Genomic DNA, 18,560 nt, shown 5'->3' with positions numbered 1-18,560 from the left:
CCACTCCACTGCAACCTCATGAAGCAGATTGAGAGAATGTCAATAGCGTGCACAGCAGTCATCAAAGAAAAAGGTGGCTACTTGGTAGAATTGGTTGTTGTGAGTGCACTTGAAGATAATATTCAAAGTTTTTGAAATTTTCTGGATTTACTGATCTTCATGTCTTAAAGTGACGATGGACTGTTGCTTTGCTTTAATTGTTTGAGCAGCTCTTGCCATAACATGGATTACTATATACCAACATTACGCTGGCACAACACAACTAATGGCCTCAAATGCACTAAGAACGCAAAGAATTCCAATAATTATTTTTGTTACCATTCTAGGTGACTACCTTATGAAGCTTCTTAAGAACAATGCCAATAGTATGAAAAATGTAAAAAACAATGTAAAACAAAAAACCCCTTCAAATTGTACAGAACAAAGCAGAGCTGTCATATTCATTAGTCCTTGTTCTTTGTGCACTAAAATGTGTGCGATGCATTCACAACTATCCTCAATAACCGTGGAGGCTACGTTAAAGCCAAGTCTTCTATTATTCATGAAATCTGTCATATGGAAGAATACCCAACACTTCTGTGAAAAACGAGTAAATGCCATTTTTATCATGGGTATAGGACACACCAAGTAAGGACTAGTCAGCCGATAGTCTTCAAAAAAACTACATGATGAGAACGTACAGACGTTCTTCATCCTGGAACACGTAAACAGCAACAATAACACTCAAACAGGCCAAAATAGACTTTCATTTTCAAGAAGTCACTTGAATTGAGTAATTTATCATAGTTGTTATTCGTATTTCAGTTGTTTTGGCACATTTTTGTCTGTTTTTATTTATTTTTGTTGCTGTGTGTTTTTAACGATTTTGTTCTGGTTTCCATAGTGGATCACTGTTTTTGGTTGTTTTATGAGTAGAATTATTTCATTTGCTTTCTGATCTTTATACTTGGCTTATACTGAACATGCACCCATCCAGAGTGGCTAACACATGGCAGACAATCATGACAATCCTGATCATGAAAGATCCCCTCAAGGGTACAACACCTTCAAACTATGACCGATAACATGTCTCTCCACAACATGGAAGCTCCTTGCAGGCATCACAGCAGCTAAGTTGACTAGACACGAGTCAACACGTGAGCCAAGCTCAGAAGGGCATTGGAAACAACACCAGAGGGTCAAAGCACAAATGCGTGTGTATTCATCTGATCAAATGTCTGTGACAAAATGATTGTTTGACCACTGACCACTGACACGAGATCTTATTTTATTGACAGTATTGAAAGTATTGCTGTGGAAACTGGTCTAGCTCCTAACAAGCCATTTCTGTGGTTTATTACCTGTGTTTCAGGTATGATGGGGCCATCCTCAGGTGTACTTTTGTAAAACGTGGACAGAGGAGAAGCAACGATGACAGGACTGGGTCTGATGAAACCACTCAGGTCACAGCTAGGAATGTCATTCTCCTCCTGAAACAGCCAGACAGAACGTGTGCCAGTTAGTCACTGATGCATCAATTCATTGACTGTGAAACAATGAGTTCACTTGCTTATTCAGCCGGTGTGTCAGTGTCACTCAGATATGTCAGTGTATACGTTATTAAAAAAATTTGGACACAGCTGGGAGTGACTTGCTCCACATGGTAAACAAGTCATTATGTCAGTAGCAAATTCAATAACTTTGATCAGTCAGTGTAAAACAACAAAAGTCAAATAAGAAAGCTTCAAAATGGTGTACGCTGGAACATGTAGAGCAAAACTGTATTTTCTGTCAGGCCATTAGTTCTGCTGCCCACCATGGTGACAGACAAATATCTGGACAGACAGCAGTGTCACCGCTCACCTTCTTCATGACCAACGTATCCATCACGTAGAAGACATTCCATGGCACCCACACAGTTCTGTACTGAGTGAGGAAGGGAGCACGCTCAAAACTCAGTGTCAGGGATGCCCCACCATTGGATAGGAGATCGAACCTGCGGCACATCAATAACAAACAAAAAAATAAACTTGTACTGTAAGTACTGAAAAACAGAGGAAGAATAGTGTTATCATTGAACTAAATTGTTTGCTTTTGTGTCAATTTTTCTGACTGAGTTGTTTTAACCTGAAAGGTCTTGGAGCATGAAACAGGATTGTCCCTCAAGAGCTGTACAGTGAACTAGCTCTTAACTGTTGAACTGGGAGGTTGTAATTGGCTCATTTGAATACTATGAGTGCGCTTGTGCCTCTGTGAATTTACAAGCTTTCCCCAGTGAGTGTGTATACTGTGTGCTGATCATTACGTATCCATACGTTGTTGAATGTGTGTGAGAATGTGTTTGTATGTCTTTTGTTTTTCCACGTGTGTGTGTGTGTGTGTGTGTGTGTGTGTGTGTGTGTGTGCGTGTGTGCATGCGTGTGTACTGGAGTGTGTGCTCTGCAGTGTTTGGTGTATTCTTGTGAATGCAATGCATTTTAAAAGAGTCTTACACTTTTGCTCCTAATAACATTCAGACCTCTTAGGCTGATGTTGCTGTGATTGAAGATAGAGCCTTGAGTGGATGGGGGATGGTGGGCAGAGCAGAGTATAGATGTGATTTAAGTGTTTTCCTTTTGTTTTGCTGAATTGGCTTTTCATCAAGTGTGTGTCATGCAATGTGTAAAAGGCTATTTCCGAAGTAACCTCCTGTACTTTCAAGTGGAGACAAAATGACTTCACTTCCAGACTTTAACCTCTAGAAAATGAAGTACTCGTGTTTTCTGCAGTGTTGTGTCATGATGAATCGACTGTCAAAATGTCATTGTTTAGGTTGACTGTTTACAAATGTGCTGCAGAAATCATTCTTTGACTCCAGCATCATTTAATGTAGCAATGTGTTGATGTTGTTCCCCATTACAACATCGCAAACCAATCATTTACGCTAATATATGCTCATATCCATTACATCTTGTGCAATACGACACAATTTTTCCTGTTGTATATGTTTTCTTCCGTGCAATAGTAAAAAGACTGTATTTATTATCCATATTTGACTCACGTGCAATGAAAATTTTTTTAGGTAACTGTATTTTTCTCATGTGCAATTGAGTATCGGCGACAGTATTCTTATAATCTTGTACATAATGTACGTATATAGTTGATTTTTTTTTTTTTTTTTTTTTGGTCTTATGGAATGAATATAATATAATGAATATATTTAGACATTTAGCCACCTCTGCTCCCATCATACCACAAAGACAGCTAGCTGGGGTCTACATTAAAGCCAATATTTTATCTTGTATTATAAAATGGTTTATGATTATGTCTGGCTGAGCAGCATTCTAAGCTGTTGTAAAATACTCTAGAAACACACACCTGTGACTGCATTGCATCAGTATTACTGTGCCACACAAACCATTTCAAAATGTCAGAGTTTGTTGTTCATTTTTATTCACTGGGTAGGTTGAGAGTGGATGAGTTGCGGAAAGACATAAGATAAGATAAGATAAGATAAGATAAGATAAGATAAGACTTGTTAATTCCATTTGTAATTGTAAGACATATCAGTAAAAAAGCAAAACATGATAAATAAATAAATAATGAATTACACAAGGCAACAGCTGAGTTCTTATCTTTACACATAGGAAATGATGATTTTGCATAGTTTAGTACAGACTGATATTGCAGATGAGTGAATTTGTCAGTTTTGGTGTGTTTGGTCTACAGGAGCAGTTTTTGACTGTAAAGTCCGACACATGTCTGTGAAGATTCTCTCAACAATACTTCCAAGTGTATACTGCTTAGAAATATGGTTTCAGTAGTTATGTTGGCCTATGGGCACATAGGCAATTGGTGAAATGTGTGATATATCTGGACTATGTCCAGTGTTCATTTAGTCATTACACTGAAATAGTAACAGAAGTAACTTTACTACACTTGTGGAACCAGAGGGACTGCACTGAAAGATAGAAAGTAGACAATGACTGACCTGATATAAACAGTGTACCAAGACATACTGCAGTGCACAGCTGGCTTTAAGTATGTCTCACATTTCAGTTCATGCCTGCCACAGATGTGCAGTCAGGACTGTGAGGTGTGGTATATCATATCTATTATATCAGTGTAAGAAATGACAGAGTGCTGGCAGCTTTGGATGCATAATCTGTCTTCCTGTTCTATGGTGCCCTGTTAGTATTTGGTAGTTCTGTCTTTGATCATTTCCATTTCTCAAGTTTATTCAGTGAATTGGGAAGGCATCTGTTTGAAGATATAAGGGGTCAGGTGAAACCATTTAGGGAAGGATGTAAGATAAACAGAAAACAAGAGGTCACAAATATTGTGTATAAATATAAACAATACACACATGCCATCCTTGCGTGTTACAGTGTGTCCATGTTCGGGATAGTGGACAAATGTCACATTGACTCCAATCAGAGGTGTTCCATCAGCTGTCAACACCTGACCTCGAATGATCGACACCAAACTGGAGAGAGACAGAGAGACAGAGATAGTAGTGAGAGGTGGTTTTTTCTTTATTATTAAAGGTGCACTGAGCAACATTTGTAAAAGAGATTACCATATATTTCATTGCAATTAACTGAGCAAATTGAGTTAAATAGAAAGAAACCCAGGTTTATTTGACCTGAGTCCCTGTGGTTGAGCTAAAGCAGTGCTGGAAAACTGTCTTGGGCCAGACACAGAGAAATACACTCACAAACTTACACACAGAAACACCCCGCGGCCTTTCTTATCATCATTGTTACTCCTTGTGAAGGGAGCTGCAGAGTGCAGTGAAGCATCACTTAAAACAACAACTGGGGTGGTAACTGCTGAGCTGTGCCACTGGGAGCACTATAATGGGACAACACTGATGTTACAACAGCACTCATAGCATGCCTGCACATCCGCACGACACTCCTTTACATAGTTTTACACCACAGCACTGCTTTCAGGAACCACGTTTGAGTTTAAACACACACACACACACACACACACACACACACACACACACACACACCTTTATATTTCAATTTTTTTTTTTAATATAAACACATTTTTCTCTTTCCAAATGGTTGGTTGACACCTTTGACTGTAACATATAGATGTTGGTGTTTGTCATTCCGAATGGTTCAAAGCTGTGTTGACATCAGTGCTGATTTGGAGAAGAATAGCTTTAAATCCAACCAGTTAAAAATAAATCTAATTATTTAGTGTCTCTGTGAGGTAAAAGAAATCCTCAGAAACAGTATTTAGTGTGATTGACCCTGATGATGACCTGCAAATGAATTTTACATCTGTCACACAGAACTGATGAACTTCTGCTGAACCTGTTGCTCACTTGACCTCTGGGTCATAAAGAAGGCGCTGGCCTGATACAAGGATGGTACTAATGGAACGTTAAGTGATAAGTGAACAACTTGCAACACACTGGCCTCAATCTAACCCAAACTAACTCAGACTGGAATGTGGGGAGCAAAATTAAAATGAACATTAATTGATGTGTTATGTGTTATTCACCATAAAAGAGAAAAACGTGAAGTTTTGAGTTAACATGCTGATGCAGGGACAATTGAACCCCTGTGATCAAATGAAGATAAATCATCGCTCACCATTTTCTTGTAGATGACAGAAACTCAGTCATCAGTGACATTTTGGTAATTTGGAACTCACACTGATTTCTTTTTTTTTTTTCCTCTTTTGCCTAACCTTAAGCATGTGTCAAAGGTTACATAATTACGTATTAGCCTATTGCTCCATGTCCTCATTCCACTGTTGTAGCTAGATGCCATGTGTTCAGACTTTTAATGTGTAATGTCTGACGAGAAAATTGATCATGGCTTGCGATGAAAATAATGAATGTAAGGTTGAAACGGCCACTCTAACTGAAGCAGACACTCACACATTTTGTCTGTTTGGGGCTGTGACAAAGTCTGCCATCACATCTGTAGCACATCGCAGTGGGGGGTGTGTGTGTGAAGCAGTCAATCCTCCCATTTTTCTCGGGATTCTCCTGTATTTTATCCTTCTCTCCCACTTTCTTTCCATTTAAAGATTTTCCTGTAAATCTCCCATATTTCTAAGCTTTCTAAAAAGTTGGTTTTAGAGTTACTAGCTGTAACATCTAGTGATGAAGAGTCACTCACTCAAATGACACCTGCCAATAAAAATAAGAACATGAATATGTTAACATGAACATGAACAAGAGCAAGAAGATGGATCAACATGAGAGGTAGTTCAAAAAGGCTGAATGTTTACATCTCATCAAATGGGAGGAGGCTTGTCTGTACCTGATGAAAAACAGTGTGGGTCAAAGTGATGCTTTTTGTAAAATAAAAAGAGGTTTTAGTGTTCCACATGGAGGGAAAATCAATGTGAGCCAGCAGGACAAATCTGCGAAGCTAAAGTGACCAGAAACATGCTCCTCTAGTGACTGCATTCAAACTATCTCTCCCATCCATTTTCTTAATCGCCATCTCCTCCCAATCATCTCTTACCAGCAGCTTCTCTCAAAATCACAGCTGAAGCATAATGTGTATGTGATGTGTACATATTCTTCAATTAATACATACTTGGATTGAGTTTTGAATTTACATGTCCTTTTGTTTTGTTTCTATAATACAGGGAAGTTCACAGTATTTCACTTTTTAGAGAGGTATCCGATTCTGACCACCTAACTTTAGTCAGTGAATATAGGAACTTGTTAAGCCAATCCTTGCCAATCTGATATATTAAAGCAAGTGGTTGCCTAGTGGTGATTTTAGGATTCACTGTGAGTACTCTTGTCTAAATGTAAGGGCTCTGTGGAAAGAGTGGTAGGACCGCTCAGGGCGGGGCACCAGAAAACTTCCCTTATTTTTAAATTCCAGTGTTGACAGGTTTATTGTGAAGATGTTATCACTTTGCCGCCTGCTGAGAGAGACAGCTGACTCGAGCCGAAGTCACACATGAGACTAGAAATGCCAGAAAATGCCTGAAAGCTCCAGGAGGCTCCACATGACAGAAAGAGACATATCAGCTGGCCCAGCTGCAACGTGGAACTGAGTGCACCAAAGGATGTCTGAGAGTGAGAATCAACACTGCTTCTCCTCGCCTCCCCTTCACAGCAATCTCTACCCTGTTACACAAACCAGGTGAAACTTTACTTTTCCTTGGGGTATACTGGAGTTAATGCTCAAGATCAATGATAGCGCTGAAGAGGTCATATGTAGTATCTCCTATAAATCTGGTAATAATATTGAATTGAAGTATTTCACTTGTGCTTCCCAGCAGCCTCTCTCAGCTGCTAAATGGTGCATTAATGTGAGTTCACTGGTCAGTGCTTAAGTTTTCCTCCGCTTAGTTTTCTCCTGTGTTATCTGGTATACACTGGTCCTCACTCAGTCATTAATTGTTTGTGCTGTATTCATACTTTCATTCATGCATGTATTAATTGCTTATCGCTATATTCATTGCCCTTGTCCTTATTTATTTCTGGTTGTATTTATCCAGTCATTTGTGCGTTTGGCAGTTATTACCTTTGTATGTTTAGTAGTTATTAGTTGTGTGTAGAGTTAATAAACCTTTCATTTTTACAGAAACTGGTTATGTGATTTTCTGTGTAAGAAGTGTTAAAGTTACTGTACACAAGTCAAGACTGAATAAATCCAGAGGCTATTGATTTCCCTTCTTTAAGGAGGAGAATTTAATATAATGTAAATTAATGTAAATTAAATTCTGTTATGTGTATGAATTTTGATTAATTTCATTTGCCTAAACTTTAATGAGTGTAAAGCTTTAATTTTAAAGTAGTAATACTGCTACATAATTTATTATAAGGTAATATTGCTACACAAAGAAGAGACAAATGAAATTAAGTTGATTGAGCAGAATTAACTGCCGGTTTTTACAGCCTGTAGAGTTAAGTATTTTCAAAACATAGTGGCATAATTTCTGTGGGTAGAGATCTAATACGTAAATAATTATAGACAAATAATAAAAATAAAATGAACTGATCAGCTCTGAACAGCGAGGAACTCTTACCATGCATAATACCAATACAATAATAATAATAATAATAATAATCAAAAATCACAGTCTCCTGTGATTTAAGCACTGTATAGAAATGTGTTTCATTCACTCACAGAAATATTGACTCTGGACATAATCCAGGCCTCGATTACATTGTCACCACAATGTAATCATGAATGCAAATTAGTTGTATATAAACATTATTCCTAGGAGTCAGGATTGCACACACACTCTCTCTCTCTTTCTCTCTCTCTCTCTCACACACACACACTCAAGGTCTAATAAAACATTTTTATTATAAGGTTGAAGGGTCATTCCATTATGGAAATACAGGACATTTTTATTACAGGGTTGTGGCCCTCTGCTCTTATGAAACATTCAGGCTAGCATAAAAAATGTGACAAAAGCAGAAAAATGGCTGAACAGAATTGCCGTCATGTTTCTTCCCTGTCAGTACCTCTGCCTTTCACTATATATTTCGCAGGCCGCCACCCTCTCTTTCTCTCTTATCATATTTAATGAATGTTATATCTGAGGTAGACGTGGGCAGAAATGGCTTTTGGCAAGGAAAAATGGCAGACCTTAAGTCTTTCAATTGTGATCTCTGTCTCACTCCAACTTCTTTATTATATTCATCCAGACAGAAAAGCCAACCTGCAACCGTGCATATTATGGCGAACAAAAGTGGGGTAAGCTATAACCTGCAGACAGAATCATTATGAGTCAAGCAAACAAAGACAAGACACAAATAATCCATGATCCCGCTGTGAAGAAAAACAAGTGTTCGTGTAGAAGAACATGAAGTCATTTTACCCTCTCTATAAAGAACTGTGAAGAAGCTCTGGTTAGGCGAGGTGATTTATTTCCCTCTCTGAATTTACAAAGCCTTTCCACCGAGCAGATAACTGATGCCTGACACTGCTCAAATCTGTTCCATCCTTCATTCTTCATACCAAAAGAAACATTACGTACATGATACTTTCATACTTTTGAACATCATTCCTGATGGCTCTGATTACATTTCACTCATCATCTTAGTCACTCATTCATCGAAGGTGTATTAAAACCCCCAGTTTAGTGTAGATGAAACCAAGTTATTTGTATGTGAAGTTGAACAGTTGAACACATCTAAAAAAAACTGCTGAGGAAATAACTCTGCAAAATCTAGGTATTTACAGCAAACCTGTGCTTTCATTTCCAAATGCAGATTGAAATGCATGATTAAAATGTGGATTTGTTAACAACTTGTCTGATCACTCATGGTACTGGCCTACTAACACTGTTGCTGTATGTTCAGAATACAGGGGGTGGGGTGGGACAGAGAGAGACATGGTTACCTTTTATTGAACGGACTGTCTCCAGTGATGACGTGAGTGGATTCAGGACCAACTAAGAAGTGAATGCGCTGGTAGAAAGACCTGGCAGCCTAAGGAAACAAATGGAAATAAATAGAGAGACAGAGGCTGCTTCCTGCTGTCCCTGTCTGATATGTTTGCTGCACTGAAATATGATGTGGATTTGTACCAGGAAATGACAATTCAATTCTTATTTTGACTTCATTTCTGATTAGAGCTCCTTACCTGCTGAGGAGCCAAAGAGGATGGAGACTGGCTGAGCACCTCCACCGGGTCAGGTGACCCTTTGCAGTACAATTGGTTCTGACAGGAGGGCTGCAGACAACAGTCTGGGTCCATACAGTCAGCCAATCCATCTGAAACACATACACAAAGTTATTATATTCAGAAACCTGAGAAGGAGGGATTGGAACCAGACACAGAAGGCTGGAGTATGGAAAGATGTCACATGGATGATGGAAAAGTTACAGGTGGATGAAGGGTGGATTGAGGGATGAAAACAGGATAAGGATGGATTGAGGAATGAGGGATTAAGAAGCAATGAGGGATTATGAAGGGATTAAGAACAATCAACAATGCAGGCATACAGTGATGATAGAGGAGTGTAGCAGGAATAAGGATGGAGGGATAAAAAAAAAGATAAAAATAGAGGATGATGGGTGGGGAGCATGGCCACATACACCATCTATAATTGGGGGAGTTTGGAGGACGAGAGAGATGCTGTGTTGTCTAAATAAGCTTCATCAAACATGGATGGGTTTCTGGGGTGGGAATGAATAAAAAGGCACCAATGGAGGGAATGTAATGAAAAGAAAACAAGACTGGGCTTCAATAGTGAAATCATTGCGTCTCTTGCATTGCTCATAGGCTTCACAAGTCCTGCACCAGTTTTTGAGAATAAGTACCCACTGTACTTGTGGGGCTTTTCATGGATGAAGAATGGGTGAATGAGTGAAAAATGGAGTGATGTCGAAGAATTAGTATGTGAGCAGTATGTATTTATTAGGTGCTGCCAAGAAGAATGAAGCTATAGTTCAGGAGTAAGGAAGAAGGATGGAGGTCTGAAAAAATGAGAAGTGGTTATGAAATGATGAAAAAAGAGAGATTAAGAAGGGTGGGTTAAGTGAAGGACAGGAAGCAAGACAGGAGGAGGAGTAGAGTAGAGAGATTGATGGAAAGATGGAGGGATAGAAGGAGGTATTTAAGGTAATGTGATACTAGCTGCCATTTGTCTTTGTTACACACACACGCACACACACAATTATGTTTTCCATCATTTTTTACATAGACTTACATTCATTTCCTGGAGACTTACTAACTTAAGCTAATTCTAACCTTAAACTAACATTAACACCAGTCTTCATCCTAAAATTTAATGATTTACATTACGGGGATCTGCATTTTGTCCCCATAAGGAAGGCGAGTCCCCACAGTGTGACTGTGTAAACAGATTTATGTGCCCACTAAGTGAGAAATACATGGTCATACTGACTGTCTTTAATTATCATAATGCTCTCATCAAACTGAGTACCCTAGTTTAGGGCTTCACATTGTGTCTTAGAGCACTACAAGGTGAAAATGCTAATGGCTGATGTTTCAATTCCAAGGTATTTCCTCTACAAATAACTCTTGTAATTTCTTGTCTGAAATTGTTTCAGAGATTTCCCTTTCTCTACAGCTTCTCCACTTAGCACACATGAAAGACCCAGTACTGATTGATGTTTAGCAGTGCTTTCACTCCACTGCCACGTCAAGGTTGAGACTGCATGTTCTGCATTCCTTTGGCAGCTGTGAAGCCATAGTTACAGCAAGGTGAGCAAGGTGCATAGTGTACAACCTGCTGCAGGTACACTACGCATCGAAGTGCAGCTTTCAGCAGCAGAGTAACCCATTCATGATTTAGATGCTTGCTTTTAATTTTTTGAAAAGAACATTGATATTTGAGAGTTTAAAATACCAGATAATGATATATTGGCTGATACATGTTCAACACATAACATAAATAAACAATACTGATGAGGATCCCTTGAATTAGGTTTGGGTCTGTATTTCAAAAAACTGAGACAACTGAAAAGCTTGACGTCGGGATCAGACAACACAATATTTTTGTCTTTAACGATGGTCAGCGTTTAAGATCTATAGATCACAGAGCCATAAAATCTTGCCGTGTCCTGCTCGGGAGACTGGCAAGACTACATGAATATGACCCCAACCAATCAACCAACTTGGACTTCTTTCTGAAAAACAGAACTGTGTTTCTAACAATAACAGACTTGTGTATATATATTTAAATTGTTATTTTTTATGCTCTTATTTTAGTAGATGTGTCATATTTTAGTAGATGTGTCATGCACCAATTTCACCAGAAAAAATTCCTCGTATGTGTAAAAGCATTCTTGGCAATAAAGCTTTTTCTGATTCTGATTCTGATTCTGATTCTGATTCTGATCATGGCACATCTTATTTCATCACATTCAAGTTCAGAGAGAGCACAAATCAGGGGCTCTGGAGAGAGCACTTGATTGGTCAATGGTAAGGAACATATTGTGGGAGATGTCACAGTAGGCATGTTGAGACAAGTGTGCTGCACGACGGGTCATTAAGCATGTCAAACTAAACGGGTATAGACAACCCATTGTCATTCTTAATTGGGCATGATGCTAGGAATTCATCGGTCACAAGAAAATCAACTTAAAATCGAGCTACATTCATGCAGCGTATTCAAGTAGTAGGCAGGCACTTTCTTACTTGCTACAACTTCTAGCATTGACTGGAAAGCATCCATAAGCCAATACCTAGTATTCACTTTTTGTTTTACTGTGAGTGAAGTGTGCAGGACTTTCTACAATACATGGATTTTAAAAAATGTTGGGCTAACAATTCAAATGCAAGTGCCTTTTACATTTACCCCAACTGCTAATGTATGGCTAATTTCCTGTTTTCCTACAGTCTAAACTCCTGATTTAACATTTGGATATTAACAGCCCTGCTCCTTACCCATTGTTCATTCATCCACCAGACAAATATACCATTTCATATTTCATCTAACCATCTATCTGCACACTCTTAGAGTGTATGTAGACAAATATACCTCCTTCATTGTCCTTGCCATCAGTACAGAGTGTTTCCATGGCTACATGACACCCAGCCCCTCTCCATCCTGATTGGCAGATGCAGTGCCACCCGCTGGCTTCCAGGGTGCATCGTCCATTATTGTTGCAGAGACCTGGGCAACCCTCTGGGCACAGGGGACAAACATACAGTTAGAAAAGTTAGAGCAGCATGAGTGGATGGGATTGGATCATGGCTGGCCATCAGGGTGTGAAATAGGCTTCAACCAATATACATTTTTTGAAGATACTTTTGTACTGGAGCTCTGAAAAGTGAGACGAATCCATATTTTTCACATTGGACCATTTTCATGCCAAAAATGCAACATACAGTATTCAGTGTTTTCCTCTCAGCCTGGAAAAGCCTCTGAAACAGCACTGAGACCACCATGGACAATAAATCTCCACTGAAAGTCAGAAACAGCTTGAGGTGGGTAGGCTGCCTCTAAAGGCATGAGGCAGGGTTCATTGTAGGTGTTACACACTGCTGAGTGAAATCCTCCTACACCACACTGGATATTGCTCAGTTCACACATCTGATGAAATAAAAACAAATACACATGGTGTGGTCTAAATAAAGAAATAATCGACTGTGGCTTAGAGGTAAAAAGACAAAATCAAGACAGGCCTCTAAGTTAATCAATTTCCCAAAGAGGTCAAATTTTTCTGAAGTACCTTAAGTAGGGTTAATTTGTCATGAATTTGAGTTAAAATAAAACATGATCTACAATGATTATGTGAAAGCAACATGTCAGCTGTGTTTCAACAGCATTCACAGCCTAATACACAATTATAGTAGCAAACGCCAGCTGGAAGGAAAAAATACCGCAAAAATACTGGCAATTTTGCTTGTAAAAGATGTGAGCTGTTGCATGGCCTGTGTAGTACTGATTACAGTTGAAGCATATCTGAGGTAAGGTTTTCTGTTGCTAAAAATATTTTATCAAATTGTTTAAATTTGAGATGTTGAGATACTGTCATTCTGAGTTTGTTAGGTGTTTTTCTTTTCTGAAACATATATGAGCCTTTAATTTTATAAGATGCTTGATGATTTTAATCCTTACAGATTGGGTGCGGATGCCATGTACATTCAATGTTACCACGTTGAATGTTTGCATCATTTGTTAAGTATATCTTGTTCTGAATGAAAGACAGAATGACAGAAACAGGTACAGTATGTGTCACTTGGTGTTTGACGCCTGCCTTCCATGTTGGCAGCCACTGTTTCAGTGCTCCTGATTCTTTCTTTTATATCTTGTTTTTCTCCATTATGCACTGCAGCAATGATTGGAATATGACTGGCTCTTTTACATCAGAAAAAATAATGCCAACTGCTTCATCTCTAGCTTTTTCCATCCAAATTCATGACTGTGTACTCCCTGTGAGAAACTGGAGAGACTGCCCAGCACACAAGCACCTTGTGCAGAGCTACAGGGGTCAGTGAGTCAGTGCGCTCTGTGAGTGGAGGAAGACAGGATACCACACACCGCTCCTGGCCATCTGCATGTTTAACGCGCACTCTCTCAGCAATAAAAAGTCTGTGTACTTCTATTGACAAATAAAAACTTTCAAAGGGATGACCATACATCTCCCCCATCACCACCAGTATTGCAGCTCCACAAGGCTGTGTCTTGTCTCAATATCTGTTCTTCCTGTACACCAATGACTGGACCTCCAGCTACCCTTCCATCAAGCTGGTCCTCAAGCAAGTCCATCAAAGGACGTTCTTTGAGAGACAGACTGCTTCTGGAAGATAGTGTAAGGTCTCCCTGAAAGTTCACATCCAGTTCTACAGAGCTACCACTGAAACTGTCCTCAACTCCTCCATCACTGTGTGTTCCACTGCATCCTCTGCCCACACCAAACATAGACTGGAACGCATCATGTGAACAGCCACATGTCTCACAGGACAGGATCAAGTGCCCAAGAGTGTTCTGCATGATGCCAGAGCCAGACAGCAGGCCAGCAGGATAGTGGCAGACCAGCTTCTTCAGAAAGCTTCCATATGGCTGCAGGTCCAGCTCCATCAGCACCAGGAGCATCAGTTTTTTTCTCTGGGTTGTTCAGCAACCCATCCTAACTCCTTCCTCATCGCCCACAAACACACACAGACACACACACACACCTTTACACACAGGGCTCTATTTTCATCCCTGCTGTAGGGTGGGTACCCCGTGCAGTGGTATTTTTGTGCAGCGCAGGCGGGCACGCAGCGTACTTGTATTTTGGCAAACCGAGGCGCACCGAGGTAAGCCAGGATGGGCGTAAGGGCAGGATCAGCTAGCGGATTTGGATTTTCGGTCCATTTCAGTCCACACCGGCGGCGTAAAAGTGCGCTGAAAGCTTGCCACCCCAGACCTGGTCAACTCTGTGCACCAGCGGCACGCCGCTGGACAAGTGGATTTTTGTAAACCGGCGGAGTCGTGCGCCCACGTCACCAATACCTCACAGGCAGGTTTCCACAGTGTCTGGCATTTCACTGCGATCAGTAATTAGCAACAGCCATGATTCAATGCAACTATCTGAGTCAGCACATACAGTCAGACCTAAATTTATATATTTTGATCAGTATCTCATCTGACCACATCGCAGCACATTTGGCACGCGTAATGGTCACTCAACCTGACTGAATGTACACAGGTACATAGATACGGCTACCGCAAGCCTGGACCTCCTGGACCAGAACGTCAGTCTCCTCCTGGGTCTGGGAGAAGTTTGGGCGTCGGACAGTTTTCTGCGCAGGCTCAGTCATCCTCGAAACTTGCCATGCGCCTCGCCAGTGGCGTATTTAAAGGTAAGGCGAGGAGCTAGTGTGATTGGTGAAGATTGGACTCAGCTGTGTCAAACCCACTCCACACCTTCTCCCCTCCCTCCTTCTGAGTTGCTCCGCTGGCTGGGACTGAGATGAGAAGGGGGAGTAGTTGCGCCTGCAGCGCAGTCCGCTTCAATAAAGCGGACCTGACGTTACGCCGTGCCGGCAGCGGAAACGAAAATGGAGCCCACAGGTGTAAATGTCTCACTTAAATTAGTGAATGAGCAAAGCCAAACTCTTAAGACCAGTGTAACAGCTTCATTTCAATATCATCAATATCGTCATGTCTAACCAATACCTGCAACTGTCTAGTGGTACTTTGTGAAACTATAGCAGTAGCAGTGAATTTCTACTGGCTATATACATTCTTCATGAATTATGCAATTCTGTACCAGCCAAACAGCACAACATATTTTGACAGTGGTATGTGAGTGTGTCCCTTAAGATTAGATTGATTTGGAAATAATCAGGCTTCCATCAAATGTTCATGAAAAATCAAATCTCTAGTCACTTACCTTTTACATAAAACCTAAATATACATTATTATAAACATCCTGGGGAGTTTACTGTCCTGGCATGGCTGTTTCAGAAGCTTTCTTCAGCTCTTCTTAAGAAAATCCTCAATACTTATTTTTGGCATACATTTTTTTTAAACACATTACATGTGAGGGCAAAATACTAGTTGTCAGCAGCTTCAGTCCAAAAATACCTTCAAAAGGACTTCAGAGGCCCATATTGGTTAAATCCTCATGTGTATAAAGGTATTTGGCCCTGTGTGATGGACCTTTCTCCGACAAATGGACTGACAGACTGAAAGACAGATTGATATACAAATAAGACAGATCAATACATTTACCCACATGTGAGAGACAGACTGACAGACAGACAGACAGTCAGCCTTTGGTGAAATGCACTTATGTTGTAGTTTCACATGAACCACTAAGATTGCAAACAGCCAAAATGGCTACTGTGTGCTGCAAAGTTTTAATTGTAAATTGATTAAAAGTTAGATTTTTTCATCTGTAAAGAAAAGAAAGAAGATGTTATTGTGCACAATATGATGATGAAAAGCAAGTCATACAAACAAACAAACAAACAAACAAAAAAATTCAAAGTTGAAAGCAAAACATTCTGAGAATTTTTAAAAGTGAAATCTAACCAAATCTGAAAGATACTTAACAAGATTTGAACTTTTAAAGGTAGCTTTTTTTTTGCTTAAGAAATATGGATTCCTCTGATCTTGTTCATCTAGTCAGTGTAAAAAAAAACAAAATCATACGTTAAAATCCATGTGAAAACACAACAGGTAGACAGATACACAGTGCACAAAGTATAGAGAGGACAGGGTGGTTTGGACTGCATGCCTCCGAAGGCTATACTTTATGCCTCTGTTGGACATTCCTTGATCACACAATTGACAGTCAAGCTGGCAATCAGATAGACTGATTAATAAACAGTGAGTTTCAGAACCAAGCAAAGCCCAGCTGGAGAGACAGAACGAGGGATGGACGTAAAGGTGGAGGGAGAGGTGGTGAGGAGGAAAGGAAAGAAAAATAGAGAGACAGGAACGTGAAGACAGATAGACGGAAGACAGAGGGACAGCAGCTGGCTAAATTAACACATATATATCAGGCTTGTGGATGCAAGACAAAACAGGAGTCACACACTTTGGATTTGTGTGTATTTATGTGAGTGCATTTCCATATTTGTGTGTGAGTGGTATGTGTGCATCCATATTTGGATCATTCGTTTTGTGTGTGAGAATCAGAGACAGGGTCAAAAATGATGTAACCAGAAAAACAACCAAGACAAATAAAATATTGAGACTACAGAAATAACAACAGAAGTATAACACAATAAGACAAAAAAAGAAACAAAAAAAACCCAAAACAAAACAGATATACTGAGCGTTTAGAAAGACATTACGTGAGACGAAGGGAAAAACAGGGAAAGTAAAATGAAATGGAATAAATCAGATTTAAAGAAGTTAAAGTTAACAAAGCAGAGTGTGAAGTGTTGCATTTTGGGACAGTAAGGCCTTTATTAAGTCTTTGGCATGAATTACCTTTATATCCTGAGAATAGGAGAGGGCACGAGGGAGAGAGGGAGGAAAATTAGGGAAAAAAAGTAAATCGAAACAAAAGCAGCACTGCCAAATATACTCTCTGATGGACAGATGGAAATGGCAGCCAAAGGAAGAGGAGGACAAGAAGAAAGAGCTGGGATCATGGGAGTGCAATAACATGGAGAGAGACACAGCAGTAGAACCTCAACAGAGTAAAATTAACAGTTCATTCAAGTGTATCTTCATTCACATTTAAACCATACAGGGGGGAAGAAGGACAAAAGACAGCTGATGAAAAACAGTTTCAGAAATAATATCTTCAAAAATTAACCTGAGAAAGAATCTAAAACAACTTTTCCACTTATTCAGATTGAGATCTAGTACCTTTTCAGTAAATACAAAAGCATTTGGATGGAAAAAAATTGCAGTCAAACAGATGTCGGACAAGTTTTCAAATGTTGTTGTTCACTCGCATCTAGGCAATATTTACATTGTCCAATGGAAAACACTTATTTTATAGGCTGTCTCTGAAGCGTGGAATGTGGCATTATGGTCGGCACGCCGTTTGGCCGTTTTTTGGACCCAGAAGTGACCATATTTGGACGGGGTGTGGCTGGGGAAGACACTGATTGGATGTGACTGAGAACCCGAGGACAGGCAGCGGAAGCCACATTCTACAGCACGCCCTGCTTTGTTGTCTATATCACTCTTAATAATTTCATTATTTATGTTATGAACATCATGCGTTATCAAAAAAGACTGGAAACAAATGACTGAGACCATAAACTCATTACAAAAATTCTTTCTGCAACCAGTGGAGTTGCCCCCTGCTGGCCATTAGAAAGAATGCAGATTCAAGGCTACACTTTTCAGACTTTAAACTTTGTCCATTTTTATGCTGTCTATCACTGGTTCCAGTATTTTTTATACTCAATAGGTCTAAATTTGACTACTTTTGGCCAATAAATCCATAGAACATAAAGGATTCATTATTTCCCCAACAAAAGTTAAGTCAAACAGCATTTAGGCCGTAGTGTTCTACCAAAGCCTTTTATACGGACACACAGAAAGTCAGAGAGTGGTTGCCTGGGTGGTGGATGGGTGCTTAGCACACCTGATGGGTGCAGCTTCAATTCTGACTATTTCCCAGTCCTATGGTAAGACAGCACTGTATCACTGGAGTATGCCTGCTCATGCTTCAGGTACAGTATGTTTTGGGACATGCTTAGTTGACAAAATCAGCCATGGTG

General features: G+C 39.8%; 1 protein-coding gene across 4 annotated transcripts in view; it reads right to left on the bottom strand.

Annotated features, from left to right (window-relative positions):
• The window catches only part of tenm3 (teneurin transmembrane protein 3), a 339,741-nt gene that overhangs the window by 74,823 nt on the left and 246,358 nt on the right, over window positions 1–18,560 (bottom strand). For all 4 annotated transcript variants that reach the window (XM_076729445.1, XM_076729446.1, XM_076729447.1 and 1 more), the window contains 6 exons: window positions 12,415–12,561; window positions 9,549–9,679; window positions 9,306–9,394; window positions 4,325–4,444; window positions 1,843–1,975; window positions 1,341–1,469 (listed from right to left, as the gene is read on the bottom strand). In XM_076729445.1, coding sequence (XP_076585560.1) covers window positions 1,341–1,469; window positions 1,843–1,975; window positions 4,325–4,444; window positions 9,306–9,394; window positions 9,549–9,679; window positions 12,415–12,561 — 749 coding nt within the window. The remainder of the gene's footprint in view (window positions 1–1,340; window positions 1,470–1,842; window positions 1,976–4,324; window positions 4,445–9,305; window positions 9,395–9,548; window positions 9,680–12,414; window positions 12,562–18,560) is intronic.

Source organism: Chaetodon auriga, chromosome 4 (genome assembly GCF_051107435.1).
Source record: "Chaetodon auriga isolate fChaAug3 chromosome 4, fChaAug3.hap1, whole genome shotgun sequence".
In the NCBI taxonomy this organism is placed as follows: domain Eukaryota; kingdom Metazoa; phylum Chordata; class Actinopteri; order Chaetodontiformes; family Chaetodontidae; genus Chaetodon; species Chaetodon auriga.
This window is presented reverse-complemented; position numbering and strand designations above follow the sequence as displayed.